The sequence below is a fragment of the Ailuropoda melanoleuca genome, chromosome 9, assembly GCF_002007445.2.
Source record: "Ailuropoda melanoleuca isolate Jingjing chromosome 9, ASM200744v2, whole genome shotgun sequence".
Classification (NCBI taxonomy): Eukaryota; Metazoa; Chordata; class Mammalia; order Carnivora; family Ursidae; genus Ailuropoda; species Ailuropoda melanoleuca.
The window spans coordinates 39,473,644-39,489,801 of NC_048226.1; the positions used below are offsets into that span (position 1 = coordinate 39,473,644).

The window sequence follows — 16,158 nt, forward strand, 5'->3', positions numbered from 1 at the left end:
TTTTTAGAAGACATTTTGACTATTACTCTGTAATTAGTATGTTCTCGGGGCACATATCTATTTTTATATATTAAAACAATTAAAAGTTTCAATGTATTACACCACTGAATTTGAAACTAAATGCCATCTACATCAATAATGTATGAAGAGTCTCGTTTCTGTATCAGTAGGGGGACAGAAAAGGAAGCATATTGTTGCTATTTGAGATACATAGAGCAATTCTGCAGTTTTTTGGTCCCTTTATGTTTCAGTCTGTAGAATCAGCCAACAAATAACCACACTGACCCAACTATTGACCAAGTATCTTTATCTTGTGTTCCAGTGGTGATATAAAAGGGCTTTTTTTTTTTTAAGTACCTTAACAGACTTTATCTGTTTGAAAGTAAATCTTTTGCGAATAGAGCAAAGAAGGTGAAACATAGTAATTTCCAAATTCTTTATAACAACTCCATCTACATATTGTTCAATCCACACCATAAAGCAAGTCAGCTACCGGATTTTATTCAGCAGGAATGGATTAGTGTGATTGGATTCCTAAAAGAGACGATTTGAAAAAATACATAAACCAAAGTAATAGCAAGCTACCTACCATGTTTTCCTGGGTGTGAGTTTCTATGTATGAAACTATTTGAGAGATAGAATCCGCCTTCCTTTTTTCCATCAGGAAGAGGAATGTGTAGAGGGTTGGCCATGGGGTAGGGAAGATAAATCCTAGGCTGTTACCATGACTATTCTGTGGAAAGGATTGAGGGTAGCCCCCCAACTGACCCCATCTCTCTCATTTTATACCTGGGATAACTTTGAAGGGGGGGTGCCTTGGGGGGAAAAAGTGTTCCAGTCACAATGTAAGAATGTCCTCCCTTCCTCTTTCAGTCCCCAAACCCAGAAGTCCTCTTTTCTTTTGATTTATGCAAATAAATGATCAGGGGAGTCACTAGCTACCACATCTATGCAGATCCAAAGTTAGGCTTAGATACGAGGGCTGTAAAAGAAATATGTGCGAAGTTCTACAGAAATAAGTGGTTGTATTATTATCAGCCCAGATTTCAACTTTTTTGGTGAAGTTCTCCCTAACATTTCCATTCAAGTTAACCACTCAGTTTTTTTTTTTTTTAAAGATTTTATTTATTTATTCAACAGAGATAGAGACAGCCAGGGAGAGAGGGAACACAAGCAGGGGGAGTGGGAGAGGAAGAAGCAGGTCCACAGCAGAGGAGCCTGATGTGGGGCTAGATCCCATAACGCCGGGATCACGCCCTGAGCCGAAGGCAGACGCTTAACCTCTGTGCCACCCAGGTGCCCCTAACCACTCAGTTTTGATTTAATTACCCAACAGACATATATCACATACCTAATACACCTCAGGCACAATGTTGGGCCTCTGGTGGCACAAAACAGAATCCTTATCCTCCAGAAAATTCTTTCTTGCTCTGTCCTCGGTACTTGTTTAATCTCTAAACACTAGTTTCATTATTGGCTTATAGTTTTATATCTCATATTAGTCTGAAATCTCCCAGAAGACTTGGCCTGCATTGCAGGCTTTGAATAAATAATAATGCTGTGGGTATTACCATAATCTGTTTAGCAGATTATCTTCAGTAATGTGTAAGTCCTTTTCCTGGATTAGTGACAGCAAGATCCAAGTAGGAAGGAATCAAAGCTGGTCATGGAGCATGATGGTCACAACTGTGGAAATTGTGCAAGTCTGTGTCTTGTTGAGATTGATTTAGGACATCTGTTGATTTATGGGAGCCATGACATCTCTTATTTCATGAAATAGATGAAGACTGAATACATTTTTTTTAAGATTTTATTTATTTGACAGAGTGACAGCCAGTGAGAGAGGGAACACAAACGGGGAGTGGGAGAGGAAGAAGCAGGCTCCTAGCGGAGAAGCCTGATGTGGGGCTCGATTCCAGAACGCTGGGATCACGCCCTGAGCCCTTGAGCCGAAGGCAGACACTTAACAACTGTGCCACCCAGGTGCCCTGAAGACTGAATACATTTTTTCCCTCAAATGAAACTGTTTCTTTGGAATGCTGAATATAGAGATAAATAGATAAAACAAAGATAACTATTTGCCATACTTTTGTTTCTTCTTAGTTTTCCTCCATAGCTCTCCATAAACTTTCATTATGAAAGTGTCTTAACCAGATTTATCACTGCTCCTTTTATCTGTACTGGTAATGTCTACACAATACATCTGAATGAATCTATTTGAATTTCTTAGTATACCATTTGTTACTTCCCCCAAGTATTCACTTCCAAGTACCAGGAAGCCACATTCAAGATGAAGGATGAGTAGATGCAAGAATTTAAGATTAGCTTGGCTTGAAAGTGCTTGGGAAACCACTGGTGGTGTTTAATTGAGAGTACATGACACTTAGGAGTTTTGGTTAACAGTGACCAAAACCTAGCTAAAATATGCTCATAAGAAAAAACATGTGTGTAAATTTGTGTATGGGGAATTTATTGGTTAAATCCAAGGAAAAGTTGATTGACAAGCTGTGGGAGGGGGAAAGCTGCAAGTGCATTCTGAAACAGCTGGAACCAGGAGACTGAACTCTGTTGGGTCTCTCCATCTTTCAGCCACTGGTCCTCTTCTGTGGATCAGTTTCAATTTCTTTGATTTAGGCCAGCCAATAATACCTTAATTTTACGGGGTTTTACCATCTTCAAGATTGTTCTATATATTTTTTAAAAATGCTAGGGAAGGACTCTTATTAAGTCTGCCTTGGTACCTACTCTTCCTCTACTCAACTGAGATCAGGTAAGACTGAAGCAAGTGTCAGGAAAGGCATATGATGCAGTGGGAACCTGAGCATTCCCCAGAAAAAGGAGAGCTAATAGGCTAATAGTAAACTTGTCTGTTATAATGATCTGTGTCCCAAATTTCCCAAAGGGCATTTGCTAAGTTAGCTTATATGACCCCTAACTCCATATCTTACAGACCTAAATTTTAAATCATTATGCTGATATATTTTTAGTTTGTGACTCTGGGGATCTTGCTAACCAGTGACATCTTAAAAATCTCAGAGAGACTGTGGCCCTATTCATTGTCCACAAAGCCACACCGAAATCCCTATCTTCCAAACTCTGCTCATTCGTGGCATTTAGTATGACTTGTGAGAAACTGGCTGGTTGCCTCCATTCCTGGGAACCATAGGTGGATGTATGGTGCACAGCATCAGTACCTGGAGCATTTGTGTCTGTGGTGGCAGTAGCACAGAGGGGACAGAGAAGGTAGTAGGGAGGGTGTTAGTTATTCAGGCACTTCTTCCTTCAATTGTGAATAATCACCTGGGCTGTGGTTCCAAGACAGGCTATAGGACTGGAACACAGAGATGGATGACATACCCCAAGCCTTGAATTGCTTACTCCCAAAGGAAGTTGTGATGGGGAGGCAAGAAAGGTAAGGTAGCACAGTAATGAAGTAAGTGCCACAATTTACTGAAAGGCTGCTGGTCAGTATGGACATTAGATTTTGTTTTGTGGTAGGCAAAATCAGATTCCTTCTTCTCTTATCCTTCCGTGAAGCAGGAATTTGGGACTGGGGTCCTTCTGGCCTCCAGGGACACTACTTTCATAGGCTGATTAAGGAAGAGATAATACAGCCATGTCACAAAATAAGCCCTTGTCTTTGGTGCCTTTAGGAAAGATTTTTGCCCTGGTCTGACTTTTTTCAGTATTCATCAAAGCTTTGCTTTTCTTCCCCCAAGAAGATAAAGGCTCACAAAAATATTTTGGAATTCTTCATACTGTTGTTGTTCATTGAATTCCTTGGAAGCACAGACACTCACAGTACCGTACTATGGCCTCAGGGACCTCTAAGGCCATCCTGACTCACCAATTGACATCTAGGGGCTCTGCTCTTGCCTTTGTTGGTTTGGTCATTAGCTTGGTGAGAACAGAGTTGGGAGGTTAGCTCCATTTGACCCCATCCACCACTGGGATGTGCCTATCCAGTTCAGCAACCGCCACTGTCACCAGGGATTCCCTGTGTTGAACGTGAGTGTCTCCATAGTCCTAAAACCATCTCCCGAGTCCTGGTATATTCATTCATTCACTCTTACAGTACTTGTGTACAAGGCCCAAAGCCAAGAAATGGACAGTGATTTTCAAGGAACTTCCAGCCCTTGCAATCTAAGGAGCTGGCAATCTAAGTAAATTTTTTCCCCTTGTTTTGTTTTTGTGGAAAAATTTAACATTTACTCTTTGAACTATTTTTAAGGGTACAATTAAGTGATAACAAGTACATTCACAGTGTTTTCTAGTCATCACCACTATTCACAGAACTTTGTCATCATTCCAAAGAGAAACTATATGCCCACTAAATAATAATTCCTCACTCCCCATGCCCCCAGCCCCTGATAACTTCTATTCTACTTTTTGTCTTTACAAATTTACTTATTCAAGACATCTCGTATAAGAGGAATTATACAATATTTGTCCTTTTGTGACTAGTTTCTTTCAGTTAGCATAATGTTAAGGTTCATTTGTACTGTAGCTTGTATCAAAATTCCATTTCTTTTTATGGCTGAATAATATTCCATTGTATGTACATACCACTTTTTCATTCGTCTGTTGATGGACATTCAGGTTGTTTCTACCTTTTGGCTGTTATAAATAATGGTGAACACTGGTGTGTGAACACTGGTGTATGTTTTTTTGTTTTTTAATATAAGAATACATATAATTCTTATAACAGCTCCATGATTTTAGGCACGTTTCTGTCTCTAGTTCACAGATAGGGAAGGTCATGCAGCTGGTCATGGCAAGGCCAATATTCTGAGAAATTGCAACTACAGCGCAATCTCTGAATTTCATACTGTGCTGCCTTTAATAAAAATAGTTATCTTTTTCTTTGAATCCATTATGTCCTGGGCATAGTATATACATTATTTCTAAATCCTTAAAATATCCTTGTGGTATGGGTTTTATTATCCTTTTATTATAAATGAAGACCTTAAGGCTTAGAGAGTTTGAGTGGTGGATGCAGGAATGCCCCGAGGTATGCTTGCTTCTCTTTGCCTACCCTAGAGCCAGACCATAGCAGGCAGATGGTATCTGGGTCTTAGGGATAGCCCAATCCCTTCTGGAGAGACCACAGGGAAAGGATCTATCTCAGGTGCAAAACCCATGAGCACTGTGGGGGACTTTGGCATCCTACAACTGCAGAGAAGTTCTAACCTGGCACCCAGATGATTTTTTTTCCCCCTGATACTTCAAGAAGTTGTCCTTTATTTCTTTTTAAAACTCTTGCTCTAACAAGGGCTAGGCCAATAGAATCAAAGTAAAATGGAAGATTATTTCCACTGCTAGCTAAATTTGGAAAATAGTAAAGGAGCTGTTAAAATTCTGGCAAAAAAGAATCTACATATTATGACCTGTGAGGATTTATTTTCAACAATTCTGAATTAGCTGGGTATTTAGATAACATTTCACTTCTATTTAACCATGTGGACAAAGCCATATACCATTTATGTGACTGCCTGTAGCCTTTAACACCCTGACTTGAAGCTCTGCTTTTGGTTCTCCTAACCCTTTTCTCCTCTCCTTTTGTGCCGGCACAAAAATGTACTTCAGATTGTCATTTTACAAAAGGTTAAAGATAAACTGTCTTTCTCTTTAGAGACTAGGAGCCAGTATGCATAACCTTCATGGCTATTTCCCCTCTTTGCTTTTGCAGCCTGAGAAAATGGCATGTAACATAACTAACCAAAGACAGCAGACTTTGTCTACATCTGGAGAAGCTCTATATGAAATTCTTGGTCTGCAAAAGGGAGCATCAAATGAAGACATTAAGAAAACCTACAGGTACAGAGAAAGCTCAATGATGACATTCTTGTATTACTAGTGATAGTTATTTTGTGATAGGCAAGTGCCCCCAATTAAAGACATAAACTTCATGCCAAGACCAAGTAATCAGAGTTTTGAACCTCGTGTTTCCTGTTCTACAACATAGGCAGTTAGGAATAGACAAGTATGACACTTTTTAAAAGAATGCTCTCGTGATTTTGGACCTTACGAAAAGGAAGCCTGGGTTCTAGGCCTGTAGCGTCAGAGAAAGACAGAAGTCACTGAGAGTGACCAGGAGTTTTAATTTACCTTCAGTGATATAGCATCATGGAATCTGGTAGAGGGATTTAAAAAAAGCGGGAGGAGTTTGTCACAATTGCTATATTATACGCCATGACTTTCAAGTCTTCAATTTTGATTTTTCATATCTGATCTAGTTCCAAGTTAGCTATTTTTGGGAAAAACTCAAATACCTTTTTCTTTAGAGCTCCAAGGAATTAAAAAAAATATTGAGCAGAAAATAACTTACTTATTGTAGGAAATTTGGAAATTGCTCAAAATGAAGACAATAACATTTATCCATAATTCTATCTCCAGCAGTAATTATTGATATTTTGTTTTCTTCTAGTCTTTTTTTCTGTCTAGATAAGACATTTTAAAATCAAATTGGATTCGTCTCTACCCTCTATCTTTTTAACGAGGTTCTATCATGAAAATATTCTGGTATTATTTAATATTGATTTTTTTTGTGACTATAGCTTACGGCTATTCTGTAATACAATCACTTTATGAGCTACTTTTGAAGTTTAAGTTCTTTTCATTTTCCTCTATACTTAATATTCCTGTATGCAAATCATGATGCATGTTTCCAAGTATTTCATTATTTTCTTTTTAAAGATTATTTATTTATTTAGAGTGTGCAAGTAGGGGTGGGGGGGAGGAGCTGAGGGAGAGGGAGAGTGAGAATCCCAAGTAGACTTCCTGCTGACCGCAGAGCCCCGCACAGGGTATCTCACAACCCTGAGATCATGACCTAAGCCAAAATCAAAAGTTGGGACATTCAACTGACTGAGCCACCCAGGAGCCCCTCATTTTCTTATTGAGGAATAAAGCTGTGCCTTTACAGGAAAAATTAATCAAAGTATAAATGAAACTTTCAGTTTTTAATTGTTTATTTCTTGATTTGACCTTGAATTAGGTTTTTAAAATTTACAGTCTATGTATATTTTTGACATATGGCAGTTTAGAATTAAGAAGACAAATTTGTTAGTAATCTCCTTTATGGATTTTGTTTTACTGTCATGTTTAAAAAGCTACTCTTGATTCAGTATTATAAAAATATTAACCCATATCTTCTTCTAGTACATTTATAACTTATTTTTATGTTAAATCTTTGATTCATTTGGAGTTTATTTTGACATAAGTAATAAAGGAAGGATTCTAGATTTATTCTTTCCCAAATCACTAGCCCACAAATATTTATTGATGTCCCCATTTCTATCTACTGATGGGAAATTCTTTGGCTTTGAATTGGAATCTTCACCAAGTGGTAAACTGTGGGACCTGAAATGCCTTCAAGAAGCATGTGAAGAATAACTGGCAGAGGTGAAAATTGCCATCTGGATCCAAATAGTTCTGTGAAAATGGTCAAGGAGCTTGATCCAAAGTCACTATCAGTCTTTCAGTTTATATTTCACTTCAGGTGTTGGGGACAGAAAGTCTTTGCTGTTTCACTGCTCCCCAGAGTTATTTAGGAGTATGTCTGGGAACTGTTCAACTTCCTGTGGGTAGATACCCTTGGCTGAAAGTTACTAAACCTGACTCTTAACGCTTCAGGCTGAGACACTGTGCTGAAAGTGGGAGTTTGGAATCAAAGTAATTGCACTGCAAGCTTACTACTTATAAAGATGCTCCCCGAAATGAGACAAAAAGTAGTAGTTACCTTGTAAGCTTTAAAACCCACTTTACTTTACAAATGTGACTTTTAATTGCCTCAATTAATTTTGTAAGCTAAAATTGCAGGTCATATCCTAATTAAGGCGCTAATTATGCTGAGTTGTTTGCAAGTTTAATAATTACAACCTAAAATCTTTTCATGTAATCAGTGTCTTGCTATTAATTTTGTTTTAATGTCAAACAAATATCATTTTTTCAGCTGATTAGGGTGCTAGTATGCTGCCAAAAGCATCTACTTCTATCTAAATTACACATTTGTATTCTGCAAGTTATTCAAAATGTATGAGCAGGCTGAAAATCCACTGAGAACATTATTCTTATATTCAGAGATCAGTGAAATTTAATAAAATTACAAACTGTTGAATCCATACTCTGCTTGATCAACGTTGCAATCCTTGGCTGTGGTCTTGAAAACAAGGCTGAATTAGATTTTTTTCTTCTCTTACATTTTATTTTTATTTTTGAACAGATAATATATTCACCTGATTAAAATGAGAACACGCAAACACATATACAAAAAAGAAGTTTCCCTCCTGCCTCCTGTTCCCCAGGTTCCCTCTTCAGGGAAGGCAATTCTTTGTGTACCTTCTAGAGAGATTTTAGGCCTATATAAGCTTATATAGAGACCTTCTGATCTGACCAAATGATGCAGACTTGTTTCTCTCTACTCCTTCCTGTCAAGCATGACTAAAAGCCTTGTAAATAACACAAGAGACAACTTAAGAAGAACCCTAAAATGTAGAATGAGGAAGATGAATTAGTTAGGGACCAGAGGACCAAGGGAACTACACAGTGGCAGGGCACGTTAGGATTCTCCATCCAAGAGAATGTAACCCAGGCCCAGCCTTTCCTGACACCCAATCTAGCAAGAGAAGGCAGCCAGATAGCTTTATTCTTCCTCTGAACTGAGCAAGAGTCCTGCCAACAACTCTAGACAAGCCCAGAAGAAATAGCAGGGAGAACCAACTGAATGTTCCCCTAACAGTAACCTACCAGAGAACTTTCCCACAAGTCTGAGACTTCCCTCTCCCACCCAGAGACTCCACCTGACAGGGGAGATTAGCAAGTAGGATTCTTCCACAACAAGCACCCAGCTCCAGAAAGTCCTTTTTTTCTCTGCAGCCTGGAGATTCCCTTCCTCCACATAATGGCACAAAGCCACTCAGCCTGGGAAGCTCCTTTCACTTTCTCAGCTAGTACCAACAAGTACCAGTGGGGCCTCAGAGGCAGGAGACAAAAGAAGACAAACACAGTACCATCAAGGCTCTGAAAATTAGACTGTCATTGGAGCCACGGCCCACAAAAGTAGGCTATGACCAACATGCTTAATCTAAACAGAGTAGATGCCTCTTAAAATAAAAAATTTAAGTAGGACCCAGAGTCTCCTAACATAATAGCCAAAATGTCCAGATACAATTAAAATCACTTTTTATACAAAAAACCAAAAAACAAGAAAATTGCAACTTGAATGAGAAATCCATGCCCAGACACATCATAATTATACTTCTGAAAACTAAAGACAAAGAAAGTATCTTGAAAGCAGCCAGAGAGAAACAAAACATTATCTATAGAGGGATACCAATTCAAAAGGAAACAGATTTCTCATATGAAACAACAGAGGCCAGAAGAAGATGCACACCATTTTCAAGAAAGAAAAGAATGAAAATTACTGTCAATTGCAAATTCTATACCTGATGAAACTATACCTAGAGAATTAAGGGGAAATAAAAAAATTCCCACATGAAGGAAAACTGAAAGATTTTGTCACTTAGCCAGATTTACTCTTAAAGAATGGCTAAAGGACATACTACAAAAGAAATAATAAAGGAAGGAAGGAAGGACGGATGGACAGGCAATGGAAAATGCAGAAATACGGGTGAATACAACATACTATCATCTTCATGAATTTTCTAAATTATATATGACAATTGGCACAAAAATTCTAACAGCATCTGATACTTGAGACAAAGATATTTAAAAGTGGGGAGGACAAGAACACCTAAATGAAAAATTTCTGTACTTAGATTGGTAAAACACTGATATCAGTAACTGTGATAAATTATATATACATACTCAACCACTAAGAAAACTATACAAGGTAATACACTCCAAAAACTACAATTAGGCTCTTCAGTCCTGGGAGATTTATGGGAGGCCCTAGCTACCAAACTTCCAAGTATACCATGATGTGCCCAAACTCCTAGCCCTGAACAGTAGACTGTGATGGCTCAAAGATGAATGCATCCCTATCATAGCCCTACAACAAAGCTACCTAATTCTGTGTCCTCCTTGGTAACTTGAATTAGGCAAATATAGTTCACCAAGCAATTTAGGTGTGTCTTCTTTTCTTGATACTGACTGGCACATAAAAATCCTTTACTCCAAACCCAGTAGATTGTTGATCTATACCTCATACTGCTGCCTAATTACAATGAAGCCAGGAAGGCTGTTCAGGGCATGCAGTAGGTCTAGAGTCTCTTAGAATCCTAATGGTTTTATAACAACAAGTCTAGTTCATTATTCAACAAATATTTATTGAGTACTGTTTTGGGCCCTGAGAAAATTGCATTGAACAGAGCTGAAATCCCTACATTCCTGAAGCCTATATTCTGGGCTGGGGGAGCAGGGAGGCTTAACAATAAATAAAATATACAGTCTATCAGATATTGGTAAGTGCTGTGGAGAAAACCAAAGCAGGTAGGAGGTTAGGGAGTGCTATGCGCTAGAAGTTACATATTCTCTTTAAGGTGCTCCATGTTGATTTTAACACTAAAATCCCTCAGTTGCAGTGAATTTTTTAAGTCTAAAGTAGCAGCATTTAAGAGTAGAGGGTATGAAGTTAGAAAGACCTGGATTCAAACCTCTTCTCTTAGCCTCATTTTCTTCATAAGTAAAATACAGAAAACAGTAGTGACTTCAGAGGGTTGCTAAGGATTGAAAGAAATGATACATGTAAAGTGTTTAGCCAAGTTCTGGCACACAGTTACTGGGTACCACAAAGAATACATATGGCAGAGAAAGAGGCCTATAGAATGGCATTCTTCAAAGTTGTCTGGGGCATGGATGTAAGAAGACTCTCCAAGAAATGTGTGTGTGTATGCATGCCTGCACGTGTATGTGTGAGAGTGAGTGTGTATGTGTGACTGTGTGTGTAGATTTTGTGACATTCAAATTCTGTTGAATACATTTAAAAGAGTGTTACAACTGTTTTATTTTAACATGCCAATGTCTTTAATATGCTGAAAATTATACCCTTTGCATCTGTCTTATCTTACACAAAAATTAGATATCAAGTTAAAAATGCTGAGAGGACAATTTCTCAAATTTATTTTAAGGAGCATATAAGCAAAAAATTAGAATCTAGAGGCACCTGGGTGGCTCAGACATTAAGCATCTGCTTTTGGCTCAGGTCCTGATCCCAGGGTCCTGGGATTGAGCCCCGCATTGGGCTCCCTGCTCAGCAGGAAGTCTGCTCCTCCCTCTCCCACTCCCCTGCTTGTGTTCCCTCTCTCGCTGTGTTTCTCTCTGTCAAATAAATAAAACCTTTTAAAAAAAATTAGAATCTAATTGAGGGAGGGAGGGAAAAAGAGAGAGAGAGAAGGAAACCTAAACATCATACCCAAAATGATCACAAGGAGCCATTTAGGTTGATTTGGGAGAGAAGGCCTGTGGGGGCCTTCCCTACAGCCCTTTGTATGTTCCATAACTCATTGTGCTGTTCAATCAGAGCATGAAATCCTCACAGCTTGTAATTCACTCTTCTTTTCTGCCTTTCCCATTCCATCACTTCCCTCAGGGCAGGCATTATGTTTTGTCTTCCACTGTACTTCCATTAGTCCTAGCTAATATTTACCAAATTCAAAAATGAATTGGTCAACAAATAGGTTTTGCCTGTGGGTATATGTCTGTTTCTCCATACTTACATTCTCAGCTTCTTCAGGACATTTTCTCAAATGTTTGGTCACTTAGCTAAACAGGGAATCATTCACTGACCCAGGAAAGAGAGGGACAGCTCAGCAAGGGAAGACCATAGTTTCAGATTGGGATATGGTGCATTTTTTATGACTGTGAGACCTTCAAATAAAACGCAGTTAGGGGATAAGGAAGGGAAAACTCTGAGAAAATACAGCCAGTTATGTAATATAGAAAATGTGAGTATCAAGTATTCAAAATCTCATATGCAACTTAAATGTTAGTTTTTATTTAAAATGATGTGTAAATTTTTGAATTTAGATAGAAACAAAATTAAGATGCCAAAAGGGAAGCCAACTGGTTTTCCTAGTATTTTGGGTACAAGAACCTAACAAAATGTTAGCCTACTGGATGAGAAATGAGACAAAGATCTAGCCCGCCCTTAGCTCCTCAGAAAACCACAAAATCAGAGAGAACTAGTTTTGTACATTAGCAGCTCGGTTTCTGTGCCTCATGAATGAGCTTGTTGATGAGGTACCAATGGTTCACAGGGCATCAGGGACTCAATTTTTCTATTTCATTCAATTTTACATGGAACTTTCTGGAAATCATCCTCCATCTCTGAAGAGGTGAGTTTGCTCATAGTAGACCAACATGAGGCAAATGCTATTTTCACAAGAAGCAGGAAAGAGTGTCATTTCCATAGTGATCTGTGGCAACCCCAATCTGTGGTGCTTTTACCCATCTTTATTAGCAATTATAGGTCATAACAGAGGCTGCTTATGAATAAAGTGTAAATGTCAGGGGAATGCATAGCTAATAGAAGAATTGTAAATATTTACAAGGCAAAGTGATGATTCAAGCTCACAAGATAAATTGAAATTAATCTCTATCAGTACTAATTTGTTTCCTGAATTCTAAAACCTTCCACTAAAAAGAAGAGTATATGAGGCTATGTCAGTTATCTTTCAGGTCAGTGGCATAACCTCCCTTGTCCCATGGCAAATCTACTTGTTCCTCTTAGTTCTTCACACAACTTCATTTGTTCCAGGGCACTAGAATCATTATGATCAATGACTTTTTCTCCCATTCACTCATTCACTCAATGCCTATTTAGTTTTGGATACTTATTTATATTATACTGTGAGAAATGAATATATGTATCTATCTATGTATATACATGTAATTTGTACCACTTAAAGAGCTCACCTTATAAAGAGTTAGATTTAGTAAGGTTGAAAGATACATACAGAAAGACAAGCAAAATAAGGGAGATAGTGGTGAGTGGAATAGATTGACTTGAGCATAGAATTCATATTAATCATTTACATGAAAGTGAATACGTCATTCCATCACTCATTCCTGTCCTAGGAACTATCCTAGTTTCTATAAAGAAATCAGTTCTGACATTATCTGGGAATCTAGAAGCTACTTAACCTTCCCACAGCTGTACACACACTCAGGAAAGACCTGAGAAAGCCGTAAGTTCTCAATTCTGGCTGACCTTGTATATCTGTGCAACAGGAAGTAAAGGCTAAGGCAGAGTTGTAAACTGCCTGGCTTAGCATTGAAGATGTGTCCTAACACACATACAAAGCCCATCTGTGAAGGCTGGGAGATTTTTTGGTTCTAGGTGTGTAAGAAAATCTCTGTCTAATCTTTAGCTGTTAAGCTAATGGAGCAGAGACTTCAGTGGTCACACACGACTAAGAATACAGATGTTACAAAATTAGGTCAGAAAAGTCACTGAATAAACAATTACAACAATCAAAAATCATAGGGACAGGGGAGAGTCTAATTTGTAAAGCTGCCAAATTATAATATTCAAAATGTCCCGTTTTCAAAAAAATATATAAGGCATGCAAAGAAACAAGAAAGTAAAATCTATATTGGGGAGAGGAGGAATCTATAGAAACTGTCCTTGAGAATGCTTCAATTTGGACATGCTAGACAAAGACTTTAAATAAGCTAAGTATGTTTAAAGGCTAAAGGAAACCATGTCTAAAGAACTGATGGGAAGGTTGAGAATGATACCTCACTAAATACAGAATATCAATTAAAAAATGAATTTATATAAAGGAACCAAAATAGAAATTCTGGAGTTGAAAAGTATAGTAACTGAAATGAAAAATTTACTGGAGGAGTTCAATAGGCAATTTGAACAGGCAAAAGAAAGAATCAGTGAAATTGAAAATAGGTCAATTAAGATTATACAGTCTGAGTAACAGAGAAATAAAAGAATGAAGAAAAACGAATAGAGCCCAAGAGACCTGAGTATACCATCATATATATAAAACAGGAGTCTCAGAGAATGGAAAGAGAAAGGGGCAGAAAGAATATCTGATGAAATAATGGCTGAAAACTTTCCAGTGTAATGAAAAATATTAATCTACACATCCAAGAAGTTCCATGAACTCCAAGTAGAATAAACTCATGAAAATCTTCACTGAGATACATCATAATTAACTGTTCAAAGTTAAAAAGTATATTGCAAGTAGCAAGAAAGAAGGAATTCATCATGTATAAGAGAGCCTCAATAAGATTAACAACTGATTTCTCATTAGAAATCATGAGTCCAGAAGACAATGGGACGATATAGTCAAAGCATTGAAAGAAAAAATGTCAACCAAAAATTCTATATGTAGCAAAATTATGTATCTAAAATGAAGGAGATATTCATTTATTTTTAGATAAATGAGTAACTGAATCATTGGCCGACCTTTCCTATAAGAAATGCCAAAAGGAATCCTTCAGAGGGAAATGAGCATTAGACCACAATTTGAATCCACAAGAAAAATTAGAGAATACCAGTAAAAGTAACTTCACACATAAATATGTTTGTAGATCCTCTTTTTTGCTATCTGATTTAAAAAACAACTGCATAAGCAATAGTTATATATCTATGTTGAATGGCACATAATGTCTTAGGATGTAATTTGCAGCAATAGCAGCATTAATGGGGAGGTGGAACTATACAGAAGTTTTTGTATACTTTTGACAGCACGTTATATTAATGTGAACTAGATATTTAAAATTTAAGATGTTAATTCCAATCCCAAGGGTAACCACATACACACAAAAAGCCTTAAAAATATATAAAAGAAATGATATAGGAATTATATCATTAATTCCTAGTAATGGAGAGAAGCTAGTAATAGTAATAGGAGAATCAAACAAAAAAGATATAAGAATACAAATAGAAGGGTGCCTGGGTGGCTCAGTCGGTTAAGCATTCAACTCTTGATTTCGGCTTAGGTCTTGATCTCAGGGTTGTGAGTTAAAGCCCTGCATTGGGATCCATGCTGGACATGGAGCCGACTTAAAAAAAAAAAAAAAGATAGAAATAGAAAAATGGCAAAAGTCCTTCCTTATCAGGAATTACTTTAAATATAAATGGATTAACTCTCAAAATAAAAGACAGAGATTGGCAAGTGGATTTTTAAAAAAAGATCCAACTCTATGCTGTCTCTAAAAACACTCACCTTAGATTCAAAGACAAGCAGGATGAAAGTGAACGTATGGAAAAAAATATATGGAAGTAGTAATTCAAAGAGAGCTGGAGTGGCTATACTAGTATCAGACAAAATAAACTTTAAGATAAATATCAGAAACAAAAAAAGACATTTATTATTTTTTAAGTCAATCCTTGAAGAATATATAGCAATTAGAAACATATATGTGCCTAACAACAGAGCCCCAAAATAAATGCAGAAAAAAACTGATGGAATTGAAGGGAGGGACAGATGGTTCAACAGTAGTAATTGGAGACTTCAATACCTCATTTTCAATAGTGAACAGAACAACTAGACATGAGATCAACAGGGAAACAGACTTGTACAATACCATAAACCAACTAGAACTACTGGACATCTATAGAGCAGTCTACTCATTAACTCAAGTGCATATGGAACATCCTCCATGTTAAACCATAAGTTTGGCCACAAACAAGTATCAGTAAATTTGGAAACATTTAAATCAAACAAGTATATTCTCTGGCAACAATGGAATGAAATTTCAAACCAATAACAAAAGGAAATTTGGAAAATTCAGAAACATGTAGAAATGAAACAACACACTCTTAAATAACTAATGCACCAAAAAAGAAATCACAATGGAAACTGGAAAATACTTTGAGATCAATGAAAGCAAAAACACACCATACCAAAATTTATGGGATGCAGTGAAAGTAATTTTCAGAAGGGAATTTAGAATGGCAAATGCCTACATTAAAAAGGAAGAAAGATCTCAAATAACCTAAACTTCCACTTTAAGAAATTAGAAAAAGACTCACAAACTAGACCAAAAGCATGAGGGAAAAAAGAATAGTGAAGATTAGAGTGAAAATAAATGAAATAGAGAATAAAAGAATGAGAAAATCCACAAAACCAAAAGCTGGTTATTTGAAAACACCAACAAGACTGACAAATTTTTACCTAAACTGACCAAGAAAGAGAGAAAACTCAAATTACTAAAATAAAGAATAAAAGCACA

The 16,158-nt window shown here is 37.2% G+C and overlaps 1 protein-coding gene across 1 annotated transcript in view; it reads left to right on the top strand.

Annotated features, from left to right (window-relative positions):
- Positions 1 to 16,158, top strand: part of DNAJC5B (DnaJ heat shock protein family (Hsp40) member C5 beta) — a 78,064-nt gene that overhangs the window by 20,823 nt on the left and 41,083 nt on the right. Inside the window, exon 3 of the mRNA XM_011221201.3 lies at positions 5,690 to 5,817. Coding sequence (XP_011219503.1) covers positions 5,699 to 5,817 — 119 coding nt within the window. The 5' untranslated portion in view covers positions 5,690 to 5,698. The remainder of the gene's footprint in view (positions 1 to 5,689; positions 5,818 to 16,158) is intronic.